This window comes from Anabrus simplex, chromosome 2, assembly GCF_040414725.1.
Source record: "Anabrus simplex isolate iqAnaSimp1 chromosome 2, ASM4041472v1, whole genome shotgun sequence".
Classification (NCBI taxonomy): domain Eukaryota; kingdom Metazoa; phylum Arthropoda; class Insecta; order Orthoptera; family Tettigoniidae; genus Anabrus; species Anabrus simplex.
Window position 1 is genome coordinate 609145557 of NC_090266.1, and position 16045 is coordinate 609161601.

General features: G+C 37.3%; 1 protein-coding gene across 1 annotated transcript in view; it reads left to right on the forward strand.

Annotated features, from left to right (window-relative positions):
* LOC136864253 (probable maleylacetoacetate isomerase 2) overlaps positions 1 to 16045 on the forward strand; it is a 71565-nt gene that overhangs the window by 27317 nt on the left and 28203 nt on the right. Inside the window, exons 4-5 of the mRNA XM_067140997.2 lie at positions 1383 to 1460; positions 8013 to 8139. Of these exons, the coding sequence (XP_066997098.1) occupies positions 1383 to 1460; positions 8013 to 8139 (205 nt within the window). The remainder of the gene's footprint in view (positions 1 to 1382; positions 1461 to 8012; positions 8140 to 16045) is intronic.

A 16045-nucleotide genomic window follows, 5' to 3' on the forward strand; every position in this document is an offset into this window, starting at 1 on the left:
ATACTTTATACCCATATCTTGTTCAGGCTTTTTTGGTGGAGGTCTGGGCCAGGAAGTAAATGTGTATTTGGTTTGAGCTTTGCTTTGCCTTTACTTGCTTACTAAACAGTTAGAAATACAGAAATCAGTTCTTCATTTCCTCACCATTTGGAGCTAGGATTGAGAGCTTATATGAACCAACAGCTTGGTTCAGCCCACTACCTGCACTGCATGTATCTTAGACTCATGAAATGGGCAAGGAAGGTTGTTCATAACTGCTTGGCATTTAATGTGATCAAGAACTATTACCTCAGACAATAGTTTCAGAAATGCTAGCTGATTACTTTCTGAGGGTTCTTTTATTAATAGATTAACAAGGGAGTTTACACCAGCAACATTTAGCACGGCATAAAATATAGTAAGCGGCCAACGTCCGCTCATGCATCCAACACCACCACCAGTATCATCTTCTGATAGCTCTTCCGAAAACTTCATCAGTTAGACTTTTAATTTGTGCCCGTTTCTTTTTCCAATCAATTTTCCCTACAACTTGAAGCAACACTTAACTACTGGCGATGCTGGCTGGATGCTGTCACCAAGGAAAAAAAGTTACGTGAGCACTGGTGCCATGGGTATTTTCTACCTAGGAGGAAATAAAACAAAGTAACATCACCTTGGGGAGCAGAATTGATTTGCCAATATATGCAGTGTGTAGTACAAGGTCAAGAAGGCAGGTACTGAAAGCTACAGGAAATAAGGGTTGTTCATATAGGAAATAAGTAATTTTAATGACTTGGGTCAGAATAACCCATATGCCAGTCCTCGTGGGATAATAGCAAAATACTTAAGAAGAAAACTTGAATTAAGAAATGTGAAAACCATACATGTGTATATTTGAGAAGACTGATGTGTAAAAGAAGTAAGTGTTTATCACCAATACTGTTAATATTATTCCATCGAAAAACAGTATAATAATGGCTAAGAAACCAATTTACAGTACACATATAATTGCAAAAATATGTACATGTATAAGAAGAAGACATGAATAACCAGTGTAAAAACTATGTACATTTGAGAATACTGACAGATGAAAGAAAGAAATATGAACTGTAATATCCCATCATATATAGGTAGAACAGAAATCCATGAAGATGTTAGCTATGAGTTATCCATGAAATGTCTACACATTGAATTAACTGACAAGTATAATGCATTCACATTCCTGTTAATTTTATTCAGCCATCACAGGGTCTTCATAAACCTGAGTGTTCACTCTTTGGGGCCTCTTGGGTTATAAATTCACTACAGTGTCATTGTTGGGTATTGCCAAAGATCCTATTTTTTGTTACATATGAGAAAGTTTGATGTGGCATTCTTTAACCTCTTTCTGGCTTGATTTTCAGCTAAGTATTATGCATTACCTTGAAGAAACGAGACCTGCCAGACCTTTGATGCCTCAGGATGTCGTGAAAAGAGCTAAGGTATGTTTATATTATTTTCAGTTTAATTTCCACTCTATTTCCTCTCTTTGCACATACCTTCCTTTAAGTTGTTATAGATTTGTCACTTGAACAAGCCCTCCAGAGAAGGCGATAAGTGTAAGCAAGTTAATTAAATTGTACAACATACTGTATAACAAAGCGAGAAAATGACTGTGAAACAAGCATACCATAAATTAGAGATGAACAGGAAGACTGGTGATACCTGGTTTCTAGTACATTATATACACACAACAGAGATAACATAATCACTTAAACAATAATCTCATGTTTATACAGTTTTGACTCACCCCTTCATGACCACTTTGAAACTGACATTGTACTTTGCGTCTTCATGTTCTCTCATTTATTCACACTGATGTAACACCTTGTGTAATATAAATGTCTACATGCTAGCCTATTTCCCACATTTTGGCTGAAGATGACGCCAAACAGTGTCGAAACTAGTTCCAAGTGTAAATATATGTTGTAAATAAACTATAACATTTATTTGTATTGAAAAGGTGGACTCTTTTAAGTTTCCTATCTTCCATTCTCAGTTCAATTCGGCCAAAAATGAAATTCTTAGTTTTAAACATCTTCATCAATCGCATTCATTCTTAACTTAGCCTTCTTCTCCTCATTCGGAGTACCCTCATGCCATTGTTCTCTCTGTCTGTATCAGCAATCATTCTCACTACTTTCATGTCTGTTACTTCTAACTCATGAATAAGATATCCTGAGTCCCCCCAGCTTTCGCTCCCGTAAAGCAAATTTGGTCTGAAAACAGACCAATGTAAAGATAGTTTCGTCTGGGAGCTGACTTCCTTCTTACAGAATACTGTTGATTGCAACTGCGAGCTCACTGCATTAGCTTTACTACACCTTGGTTCAACCTCAGTTACTATATTACCAGCCTGGGGGAACACACAACCTAAATACTTGAAATTATGTACCTATTTTGGCTTTGTATCACCAATCTGACATTCCGTTCTGTTGAATTTCTTACCTATTGACATCAATTTAGCCTTCGAATGGCTAATTTTCATACCATACTCATTGCACCTATTTTCAAGTTCCAAGATATTAGACTGGAGGCTTTTGGTACAATCTGCTATTAAGACAAAGTCATCAGCATAGGCCAGACTGCTTACTATATTTCTACCTAACTGAATCCCTCCCTGCTGCTTTATACCTTTCAGCAGATGATCCATGTAAACTATGAACAGCAAAGGTGAAAGATTACAGCCTTGTCTAACCCCTGTAAGCACCCTGAACCAAGAACTCATTCTACCATCAATTCTCACCGGAGCCCAATTGTCAACATAAATGCCATTGATTGATTTTAATAATCTACCTTTAATTCCATAGTCATCCAGTATAGTGAATATCTTTTCCCTTGGTACCCTGTCATATGCTCTCTCTAGATCTATGAAACAGAACACAACTGTCTATTCCTCTCGTAGCATTTTTCAATTATTTGGTGCATACTAAAAATTGATCCTGACAGCCCCTTTATGGTCTGAAACCACACTGGTTTTCATCCAACTTCTTCTCAACCACTGATCGCCCCCTCCTTTCCAAGATGCCAGTGAATACTTTGCCTGGTATAGTAATCAATGAGATACCTCAATAGTTGTTGCAATCCTTCCTGTTCCCTTGCTTATAGATAGGTACAGTTACTGCTTTTGTCCAATGTGAAGGGACCTTACCAACACTCCATGCTAATCTTACTACTCTATGAAGGCATTTCATCCCTGCCTTCCCACTATACTCCACCATTTCAGGTCTAATTTCATCTATTCCTGCTGCTTTATGACAATGGAGTTTACCATCCTTTCCACTTCCTCAAGTGTAATTTCACCAACATCATTTCCCTTCTCCCCGTGAGCGTCGCTGTTCACAACACCACCAGTAAGATTTCCTTTTACGTTGAGAAGATTTTCAAAATTTTCCCTCCCTTCCTAAGATTCTTTACTACTGTCCAGAAAGATTTCCCTGGTCTTTGACCTAGGGTTTCCAGGTTATTACCAAAAATCTTCCCACATCTTCTTTCGCTCTGTTTCTTTCATCTACGTGCAATTCCCTGTCTACATCGGCCCTTGTTTGGAGCCATTTCTGATAAGCCTTAATTTTTACGTTTACAAGCTGCTCTCACTTCATCATTCCACCAAGATGTTTGCTTTTTCCCATCTTTACACACAGTTGTTCCTAGGCATTCCCTTGCTGTTTCTACTACTGCATCCCTGTATGTCATCCATTCTCTTTCTATATCATGAACCTTCTTACTGTCTACTGTTTAAAACTTCTCACTAATCATATCCATGTACTTCTAATTTCCTCGTCCTGGAGATTTTCTACCCATATTCGTTTGCAGCAGATTTCACTTTCTCTACCGTAGGCCTAGAGATACTTAGTTCACTACAAATCAGATAGTGGTCTGTATCATCGAAAAATCTTCGGAAAACTTGCACATTCCTAACAGACTTCCTGAATTCAAAGTCTGTTAAGATAGTCTATCATGGATCTTCTACACCTAGTCTTCCATGTGTAATGGTGAATAGCCTTATGCTTGAAGAATGTATTCGTGACTGCTAAACTCATACTAGCACAGAAGTCTAGCAAACGCTTCCCATTCCCATTAGGTTCCTTATCTTCCCCACATTTACCAATTACCCTTTCGTATCCTTCGGTTCTATTCCCAACTCTCGCATTGAAATCGTCCATTAGCACTTTCCTATCCTTGCTGTTCACCCTGACTGCGATGTCACTCAATGCTTCATAAAACTTGTCAACTTCATGCTCATCTGCACCCTCACATGGTAAATACACTGAGACAGTTCTCATCCTAATACCAAATCTACCCACATCATTCGCTCATTTACGTGCCTAACAGAAACTATGTTGCGTGCAGTGGTATTCCTGATAAACAGTCCTACCCCATACTCTGCCCTTCCCTTTCTAACACCCATCAAGTATACTTTATAATCTCCTATCTCTTCTATGTTAACTCCCCTTTCCCGAATATCACTTACTCCTAGTACATCAGATGCATCTTCTTTGCTGACTCAGCCAGTTCTACTTTCTTTCTTCCATAAGCCCCATTAATATTCATAGCTCCCCATTGAATTCCATTTTGTTCGCCAAGTTGTTTCTGAGGAGTCCCTTGCCTGTCAAATGGGAGTGGGACTCCGTTACTCCCATAGGTTTGAGGCTTGCTTAAGGTATTCTGAGGTCTGTAAATTCATGAAGCAGAATTGTACCCTACTTGCATATAGTCCAAGTGAGGATCTCTCCTCTAACGGGTGGATTGTATAGTCCTAGCCGTCTGAGCACATAAAGGACCATGACTCAGAATATGTCCAGGATGCCCACTCCCATTTCATAGCAACTGGTATCCTGACTCTCAGGACCACTTACTAGGCCACTCAGCCTTTGCCTATGGTTCACGAACTAGGACGTGACTACAGTAACCCAAACCACACTGTATTATTAATTATTATTATTTCAGGTGAAATCATTTCCACAAAAATGTTTAGTCAAGAGTCTCTTTTAGAAAGATGGAACTTTTAGTGCATTGTTTCTACGGAAAGTAATTTATTTTCATTCAAATATATGTCATACAAGAAGGATCTAGCTCCTGCAGTTATCTTTCTACTTGATTACTTTTTTAAGTTTATTTTGAAATTTCCATTAAAGCTAGGGTACTAAAGACTTAAGAAAATACATAAAAATATAAAAATGAGGGAGGCTTATATGAAGTACGTATTTTCATTTGGAAACAGAAAATTCTTGTTCTGCGTCTATAAATAAATATGCTTAGTACGGTTTGAGGTTGTCTCTTTCTGTCTTTTGCTTTCATTCCCATGGTAAGAGTAGGTAGGTGTGTCGGACGTTACTTTCAAGAATAATGCTTAACACAAAACATCCTGCTATAAATATAAGGCTCAAGACGAGCCGGGCCAAGAAACTTGCTTTTTAATCTCTATTGATATTAACAGCAACATTGATTATTAATGATTTTTGTGAATTAATATCATGGTTTGTATACAGTGTACTTCAGTAAGAGACAGATTCAAATACAAGTAGATATTGACCTATTAAAAAAGTCATTTATTAGATATCATAAACTAAGGTGATGCATGTAATTGCTGCCTCTGTGATTGGAGTTTGTTTTTAAAAGAGGCATTTCAGATTTGGTTTGAAGAAACATTTTTTTTATAAATATGTAAATTCCAGTTGTCATTTCCTAGTTCATGAAACATGGGCAACAGCTGAATGGCCTTGTAAGTGGTACTGAAAGTTGGGATACCATCTACTGTGATATAGAAATGGGCATGCTAGACATATTTTGAGTTGTGGACCTTCAGTGCAAGTCCTTTAGCTGGTAGAGTGAAAATCTCACTTCGGCTGTTTGTGAAATCGGCAACTCATCTCAAAGATGAGTACATAGCAATACTCATAGCATAGCATACCATTTCCAAATTGATACTCACGGCAGCATCATAACAGAAGCTACAGCAGATTTTTTAAACAATGTACTTACAGTTTCACCCTGTGACGGATCGTAATCGTCCAGTTATGGTTTTCACAGAAATGTACTGGGATGTTTTTTTAAACTTGAAATCTTAACCTAGATTGAGTGAGCGACGACAGACATGGGAAAGTATACCTCACGATGAATAACAATGTTATATTCACCAAAGAATGCCACATAACTCGCAAAAACTTCACCCATAACACAAGAACTACACTACAAAAATTCAAAATCCGTACCACCATTACAGGCAAACCCATGGGTGTACAGCAACAAAATACAAAATTCTTGTACTTCGCACTTGTCTGTGTTCATGCTGGACAACCTAAATATTTTCCCGAGCATGTATGTATCTTCAGTCTTCAGCCCTAAGGCTGGTTGGATCCTCAACAGCTCTGCCATCAGCTGCCATAGATGGCCTAGGCATCACTGAAGGCGTGTACTAGGGAAATGAGGAGTGAGGTAGATTCCTGTTGCTTTCCTCACCGAGCCAGAAGTTGTTATTACATATCGGTCTGCCAAAACCACTGAAATGCATGCACCGAGCGACCCTACGAGCAACATTTTCACACTATTCATAGCAGGGACTGGCTGCAGAAGGAATGGCATTACTACTCATACCTCAGTCACTTTCATATTGTCAAAGCCAAGGATAAGACAGAGACAGATCAATGAAAGTAACAAATTTATTTTAGCCCATACCAAAAGACATAGTGCACTGCAAACACTAGGTCTCACCAGCAAAGGCATCTAGAAAAAAATCATCTACACGTGCCGTCGATGAATAATCTCAAAAACTTTATACATGCCGAAATAAAAAAATAAAAAATGTACTTTTATTACAATTGATCTCATAAAACAGCTCTATTTTTATTAGCAATACAATGTGCTAATGGCTATACTGTTAACATATTGATATTTTTCTTGTAGCTTCTGATGCGTGGCGCTGAACTCTTGGAGTGTTTACTATTACAAGTAACATACCTTTCCCAAGCTAGCTGGCCTCTTGCCGTGAGACGCTGTGAATTCCCAGGACAAGGAGGCTTCCTGGGCATGCGTCAACACAGCGACTTGAATTTCGCTGGGTAACTCTCTTTCACGCCAGCAAAGAAATCCATCTTACTGGAGAGTGCTGAACTACTGAAGAGTGAGCGTATTGTCGAGAAAGCTGTATTTGGCTTGACTTAGCTGTTAGCAGTTTTTTAAACTTTATAAAAAGTGTTATAAGGAATAATAAGGAATAATACAGCTGGGGTAGCTGGGGTTCAGTGCAACACATTCTAAATAAACAAAATTACATGATTTACATGACTTTAACATTACAAATTATTTTACGAAATTTCTTAACCTAAAATTTTGGGATCGTACTTTCATACGGTTACAGACGAAACTATCTTTACATCGGTCTGTTTTCAGACCAACTTTGCTTTACGGGAGCGAAAGCTGTGCGGACTCAGGATATCTTATTCATAAGTTAGAAGTAACAGACATGAAAGTAGCAAGAATGATTGCTGGTACAAACAGGTGTGAATAATGGCAGGAGGGTACTCGGAATGAGGAGATAAAGGCTAATTTAGGAATGAACAGTGTATAATGGTAATGTATGTATGTTTAAATTTTGTCCCATTAGAACACATTTCTGGCCCACTGTGGGACAGTTCCAACCAAGATGTTGAAGTCTTAAAACAAAAGTGTGTTCTTAAAATGGAACCATATTATGTCTTACTATTTTTGAAGGCAATAATACCATGAGAATAGTTGCCTATATTTAGAAGCCGATGGATTTTTGTATCTGTGGTGTACGTGAAAATATTCAGACTGTTAAGGTTTCTCCACGATCAAGAGAACAAACGAACTTGAATACTTGAATCCTTTTGACATCCTATACATAATTTTATGAAAATTACATATGAGAAATTCTGAAAAGTGATAACTGGTAAAACTTTGCTTCTTGTCACTGATGACTTCTCACTCTCAACATGCATAACAGATAACTTTTTTTTTCTCTCTCTCTCTAGGTACGTGAATTATGTGAAGTAATAGCATCAGGAATACAGCCTCTTCAAAATCTTATTGTGTTGATCTATGTTGGAGAAGAAAAGAAGAAAGAATGGGCTCAGCACTGGATAAATCGGGGGTTTCGTGGTAAGTTTTAAGTATGTTACATTAAAATAGTCAGGATACTGTTGGGTAATAATTTTCTCATGTGCACCGACAGTAGATTGTTACATTAAAGCTGGAATGATGCGTGAACTACTTACAATGGAAATGAACTTGTGCAACTTATGGCATTTCATTATTTTCTCGATGTGCTACGCTATTATTAACTAAATAAGGAAAGATGAGTGGTGTTCTCTCACAATGAGTGAACCTAGCACGCGTTGCAGTCCTGCATAGCCAAGCGCGCCAATTCAAACATGCAAAATTTAATGTTTCCTGTGGTTTGTAAGAGTTAATTTCCGAAAGAAGTATTTTGACCATCGTGGTTTTCCTGGCTCATTTAATGTGTGTGTGCAAAATTTACATAAGATCAGCGATTCCCTGGTAAACGCCCTTTCCGTGTTAGACACTAGTGAATTTAATTCTGGTCGATCACTAAACAAAATGGTGGATGGCTGGCTGTGGACATAAAACATTCTGAGGAAGTCATCAGTTAGTATTTTTTGAATGGTAAAAAAACAGTTTTAGATCAAATCAGATATGCTATGTGAATGGAAAATGAGGCTTATTCAGTGATATTATGTAAATAATATTCAAAATTGATAAAACAGTTTTGAGCATATGTTCTTCATTTTCATGAAGAGGCAAACTTTTCCTTTCATTCTACTGAAATTCTCATAGTACTGGCATTCGAACAGTTGAAATAATTTTATTGTTAAATTCATGGATGGGGATAACGAATTTCTTTATTCAACTAAATACAGTGGAACCTCTATTTTCAGTTTTTTGAGGGACCATGGAATAAAACATACAACACGAGAAAATGAAAAATCCGGGAACGAATGAACCATCAACAATTTAGTTAAAAATTAAAAAAATGAAATATGAATACTTATCTTACAAACACCCCTAAACCAAACCAAACCAAACCAAACTACAGCCCCAATGGGCCTTCTGCCTACCAAGCGACCGCTGCTCGGTCCGAAGGCCTGCAGATTACGAGGTGACGCATGGTCAGTTTGACTAATCCTCTCAGCCGTTATTCATGGCTTTCTAGACCAGGGTTGCCATCTCACCATTAAATAGCTCCTCAATTAAAGGTAATTGTAGAATGAGTGAACCTGGAACCAGCCCTCATATCCAGGTAAAAATGCCTGACCTGGCCGGGAGTTGAACCCGGGCCCTGTGGGTGAGAGGCAGGCAAGTTAGACCACGGGGGCAGCTTCAAACATTAATTACCGGTACGCGACTTAAAAATCTTGAAACTTTACATTCAGTTTTACTGGGGAAACTTTTTCCTCTAAATTTTTTTTTTTTTTCAATTCAGCAACTTTGATCAGCCAAACTCTTCGAAAGATAATACCCGTAATGCCAAGCCAAACAAGAATCTACCACATGTAGTTTTTAATTCTATAATCTAATAAAATAAAGAACATTAGATACAAAAGCGCCCAACACGATGGCGAAATCCCTTTTTTAAATCTTCCATTGTAATTTGCTCACCGGTTTGCTGTTCGTAGTCAGTTTATGGAAATCTTGTACCGCGTAAATTAGGCCTATATCGACTTTTAAAGGTTATGTTGAACTCGAGAATATGGTTTCGATCCTAAAGTTCTCGAATGCATTATATCCAATTCTGCCCATCACTGATCACAATCAAATTGGAAAGGGAAAAAAAAAATCACAAACACTTCTGAAATTACGGTTATTCGCGACCTCAAGCTCAGCTGGAAAGCGCGCTTGCAGCACAAGTCGGTACGAGTGCGAAATGATACAAAGTTTTTAAATGTTCCATCATGCGCAAATAAAATAACAGCGTTTTTTATAACGTTTTAACACATGTACGTGAATTTCCTAGTCTTACATTAGGACCAAAACTGTAATAGGCAATCCCGAAAACTCCCATGTCTTTATGTATATAAGGTGCAGCATCTGTTCTGGTCTCGATAACATAATCGTATACGATAATGTTGAAATACTAATTTTGTGTTACTTAAGGAGGAGCATTTTTTATTCCTGCCTGAAAGCCCAGTGACTATACAGTGTTCTGAGGGAAGTGCCGAAATCCTGTTCAATACCGGGCGAGTTGGCCGTGCGGTTAGGGGCGCGCAGCTGTGAGCTCGCATCCGGGAGATAGTGGGTTCAAATCCCACTGTCGGCAGCCCTGAAGATGGTTTTCCCTGGCTTCCCATTTTCACATCAAGCAAATGCTGGGGCTGTACCTTAATTAAGGCCACGGCCGCTTCCTTCCCATTTCTAGGCCTTTCCTATCCCATCGTCGCCATAAGACCTATCTGTGTCGGTGCGATGTAAAGCAAATAGCAAAAAAAAGCAACCTGTTCAGCGATACACTCAAAAAAGTAAAAAAAAAAAAAAAAAAAATACATGTAACCTTGGAGAAAATATGGACTTTTGCAAGTACGAACATTTGACGAAACTCGTTCCTTCTTCAAGTAAAGCTGTCGAATTGCGCTCTGACTCCTTCCAGTTGTTGCGGCAACTCTGCTTTATGATTTCCGAGGATTCTCTAAACAGTACCACCTGAATGCGGTGATAAGATGGTCCCTTATGGAAGTTCACCGCTGATCGCTTTTCCAGTACGGTACCGGTACAGTACTACCTCAAATTACTGCAATGACGAGATGTTAACACCAAGATCCGTAAGTATGCCATAGCCGACCTTTTGTGAGATACGTTTTTCTTGAAAAATTCGTGATCGAGGATTTAACCTTGATGGGACTGAAATTTCTGGGTGGTTGATCCAGGAAATTGTTTCTTCGAGGAACAGATAACGCGGGATTTTTACAACACGATTTAATTAGGATGCTCGCTGGACCACATAATTTGAACGAATAATACAGAAAAGCGTAGTTTCTAGGAACGTATAATCGAGGTTTTACTGTATTAAGTGAATAAAAATTAAGAGTGACTGTGTATGTGGTGCAGTAATACGTACGAAATGGTGGAGTGGATGAAATGTTGATAGATAAAATTATGTTGTACTGATCAATGACAAATAATATTTCAGGTTTACGTATGTTGCAATTAGACTGTAAGAATAGTATCACAAAGATTTTCTACAATGATGATTAAAATATTGCCATTTTTTTAGTGAATAATCTAAAATTGCACATTAAAAGTATAAGATGCCGGTCTGAATACAAAGTCCAGATGCTTCCATTGAGTTCTATATTTCAAGTGCATCTTCAGGTAGAAAATTGAATGTTGAACATATGCGCAGAGGGTGTCTGTCTTGCTTAAGGTCCAATATTTCTGATACAGAAATTAAATGTAGGCAAAACCATGAGACTTCTTATAATATAATGGATTCTTCCTGTGATATGAGAATTCTCAATCCAAGTTGGAACCAATAGAACCTGATGATGAAAAAATTAGAATTAACGCGCAATTTTAAAAGAAAGGAATAGCGAAAAACGAAGAAAAGGTAAAGAATGCGTACTCACATTGCGTGCAATGTGAACGACTCAACCGGTAGTGTGCAACTACATTGATAGGAATGGCAAGGAATAGGAGGGGAGGAAAGCTGGTGAAGGGAGGAGCAACCCGGTGGAGCGGGTGGCGTGCGAAGGGAGAGGCGGGGAGTTGGGAAGTGGCGTAAAGCGGGGCCAAAGGGTGAAGGAATGATGGTGATTGTATCGACGGAGGACCTTATAGACTTATGTGAACGACTTGACCGGTAGTGTGCAACTACATTGATAGGAATGGCAAGGAATAGGAGGGGAGGAACCTTATAGGATTTTTGATCTGCTAAATTGTTTTTCCTGAAATAGTTAATGAATAAATCAAATAAAATATTGGACTTTTCCGTTATTTCATTAAGGTTATAGTTAACATTAAAATACTGGTCCAGATGTATATAAAAATTCTCGATTATATTAAGCAGAGGGCCCTTGTTAGCTATTTCGAGAATGTCCATGTCTTGTTCAATATTCCTGAATTTATGATTGTAATCGACCATATGTTGGCCGAAAGTCGAAAATTTATTATATTTGACTACATTGATGTATTCGGAATATCTTATATAGAAACTTCTTCCGGTTTGCCCTACATAAGAAATATTAGTGCACGAGTTACATTTGAGCCTGTAAACACCTGATTTTGCGCACCTGTTGACCTTGTTAATATGTGACGTATTATGTAGAATGTGTATACTGTTGTTATTGGTTTTGAATGCTATTTTTACACCTTTTCTCTTGAAAATATTAGTGATCTTATGAATTTCGTTATTAAAAGTGAAAGTGGAAAATAATTCGTATTTAGATAGTTCTTTCTTAAGTGTTTTAGGATTTGATTATTTATGTTTATTGATTATACTTTCTATGAAGTGGCTATCGAAGCCGTTGAATTTTGCTATTCTGCGAATAGTATTCAATTCAATGGAAAGATCTTTCTTGGCCATGGGTATGTTGAATGATCGGTGAACTAGGCTATTATATGTTGCTCTTTTGTGAGGTTGGAGGTGAGTTGAATCTTAACGAATTAGGTGGGTTTTCTATAAATTTTATAGGTTAAAGAATCTGGATGTCTTATGATGGTTAGATCTAGAAAGTTGATCTTTTGATCTGTTTCTGATTCCAAAGTGAATTTGATATGGGAGTCGATGCTGTTTAGCCCTTGAAGGGTGGTGTGAGCGTCAGTTGATTTTTCATTTATAATTGCTAGATCATCATCAACATACCTGGCCCAGAAAAGGATATTATCGAATTTGATGTTAATTTTGGTGTACTCAAGGAAATCGAGGTAAATTCCCGCAAGAAATCAAATCAAAAGTGTATCTTATTTAGGCTGATGATGACCCACATAGGGTCGAAACTAGTCCCTTGTTAACATATTGTAATGTATTTATAGACATTGCAATTATTGTACATTATTGAGTAGGTGGAATAAACTTTGGAAAGTTATGTGTTATTTACAGTTTATTTACATTTAAAAGATACATCAAATATACCGTACTTACGCGAATAATCCCCGCCACCAAATAATTCCCACACCCTAATTTAGGAAGGATCATTTAAAAAAATGAAATGAACTAGAATTCCTTGCATTGAAGAAGTAACATACAGTAGGCATAAACAAACATTTTATATCACTCCATGATTTATTAAGGCTTAAATGAAAGATATAAACAGTACATAAATTATGGTAGCAGGTACAAATTATAAATAGTACACAGGTTAGCGAAGTACAGCTTTCACATAAAGAAAAAAAAAAACCATAATATTATACTATGATTGTAGCAACAGCGTCCGGCATCCTGCAATAGAAAACTCGCATTGTAATTGTGTATCTTAAAATTGCGTGGAAATACACAATTTAAATGAAATAAAGATACTGCACATTAATGCTCCCTTACCTGTAATCTTCTTAGCATTTGTCATCACTGGCAGAATCACAGTCTTCGTCGTCGTCACAATCATCATTCTCCCACAGTACATCGTCCTTGGTTCCATCCAGCGAATTAGAGATCCCGCATTTTTTTGAAACTCTGCTCCACCAGTTGCAGAGGAATGGAATTCCAAGCATGTTTTATCCTTTCGCAAATCTGCCTCACTTCTGGGCGCTTGATTTTACCAGTAGGCGTAAATTTGTGCGCTTTGTCTGCCATCCAACGTGTGTACAGTTGTTTCACGGCCGCCTTAAAAGGCCGGTTAACGCACATGTCAAGTGGTCGGAGAACGGATGTTAGACCTCCTGAAATTATTAACAAGCCCGTTCTACTCCTTGTCAAAACATTGTGAACTTCTTGAGTAGTGTGCCCGCGAAAACTAAAACGAGCATACTTCTGAGATTTAGTAATGCTCCAGGGCACCTTTGCCAAACCTGCTTCACCCAGTCTGCTATTGGGCTATTATCCATCCACCTTTTGGGTTGCGCTTTTACGATAACACCTTTCACGTTTATTTTTGGAATTGTTTTTCGTTTAAATATGACGTGTGGAGGCAGTTTTCTTCCATCTGCGGTTACAAAAAGCATAACTGTACATCTTTGCTTCTGATTCTGACCAGTTCTAACCATAATGTTGGATGCACCGTTTTTTGTTTACAGTACAGTCATAAGTCATAAATGAAAGAAAAGTTCCACCTAATCAATACTATTTTATTGTCACATGTAGGACCGGTTTTGACCTCTCAAAAGGTCATCCTCAGCTACACTAGAATTGCATTTACATATTATGCCTCCTATTGAGAGCTAATGACATACTCTAGAATTCAACGATTTTAAAGTGGTTATACCCATACTGAGAATTCAATATTATACAATTACAAAAATTAATTACACTCAATGTACATATGTAAGAATCTAATATGAATTCGTCTTTTCTTTAGTGTGATGAGTATGTCAGAGTATTTTTAAATATAGGCATTTGCCTAGTCAGTTTAATTGATCTCTGATCTTATGAATATTTAGTCCTGTATGAAATGAACTTAGTTGAACAATTGGAAATAATCAGTATTATAGCCGTTTTAACCATAATTTACACTAAATGTAGAAATATACATGTTGATAGTTCAATAAAACAAATGACTAGCCAAAATAAAACAGTAGTAAATATAATTTAACGTGCTTGACTGCACTGTTGATTTCTAATGCGGCAGGTAATAGTGGTTTTTGCGTTGTACAGTTCGTGTTATGTTAGAATAATAAGAAGTTAGCACATAAACAAACACTTAAACACATTAAAACAATAAAAGTCACAATAAAAATTAGTAGACATGGTTTAACTTAATTGCACTGTTGACTGTCTAAAGCTGCAGATAATAGTAGTTCTTGCGTTGTTGCAGTGCGTATTATGTTAGAATTATGTGAAATAGCTCATAAGCAAAACTCTTAAACACATTAAAACATTAAAATCACTGTAATGTGCGTTGGATGTAAACTTCAGTTGACAGTCCAAATTAATAAGAGACAGACACCTTCTATGTTGTTTGCAAGTTTTAAGCTTAAAATATTGTAATCATTGCCAAACGTATGAATATTACTCAACCACTTTCAATTTAGTATTTTGTAACCTTTAATAATTTGTTTGTTTGACGTTGATTAATGTTCTAGAAATTTGTTCACTTCTTGAATCCAAGGTCGTTAATGGTGGCTCTTTCCTTTCTTATGATGGTGAATATCTGTAAGTCGAAATGAATTAGAAATTCTGATTGAAATAAAAGTTGTATACTAGTGTGAGTTCTATGAAAATTTACTTACTGCTGTGGGGTGGTTGAGATGTTTGCTGTTTGGCTGTCTGTCGCGTATTGTACCTTGTACTTCTGATAATGTTGTCGGCTGTTGTGGAGGGGTTGGAGGGGTGTGTGGGGGAAGCCTTGTTGTGTGTATGGGCGGGGCCGGGCGTGTCCGCTGTCTGCGCTATGGCTTGCGTATGACGCTGTTTGTTAACTAATTTGATGTAATCATTCTTTACAATTGGGATAATTTTATTAAATAAAATGTTGGTTTTCTCAGTTAGTTCATTGATATTATAATTGGGATTTGTATATTGATCAAATGTTATGTATAACTCCTCGTATATATTAAGCAAAGGGCCTTTCGGATTTGTATTTAATATTTTCAAATCATTATCTATGTCCGTAAAATTATGTTTGTAATCGTGCATGTGCTGTCCTATTGCAGAGAAATGATTATGCTTAATAGCGTTGACATGTTCATTATACCTTGTTGCAAAATTTCTTCCAGTATGCCCTATGTAACTTGTTAGGCAGTTGTTACATCTAATTCGATATACTCCTGATTGAAAATATTTGTTGTTATTGTTAACTGATTTGGTATTATGTATAATGTGCCTGCTGTTATGTGTAGTTCTGAAAGCTATTTTAAGATTATGCTTCTTAAAGACATTAGATAGAGAATATATGCACGTGTT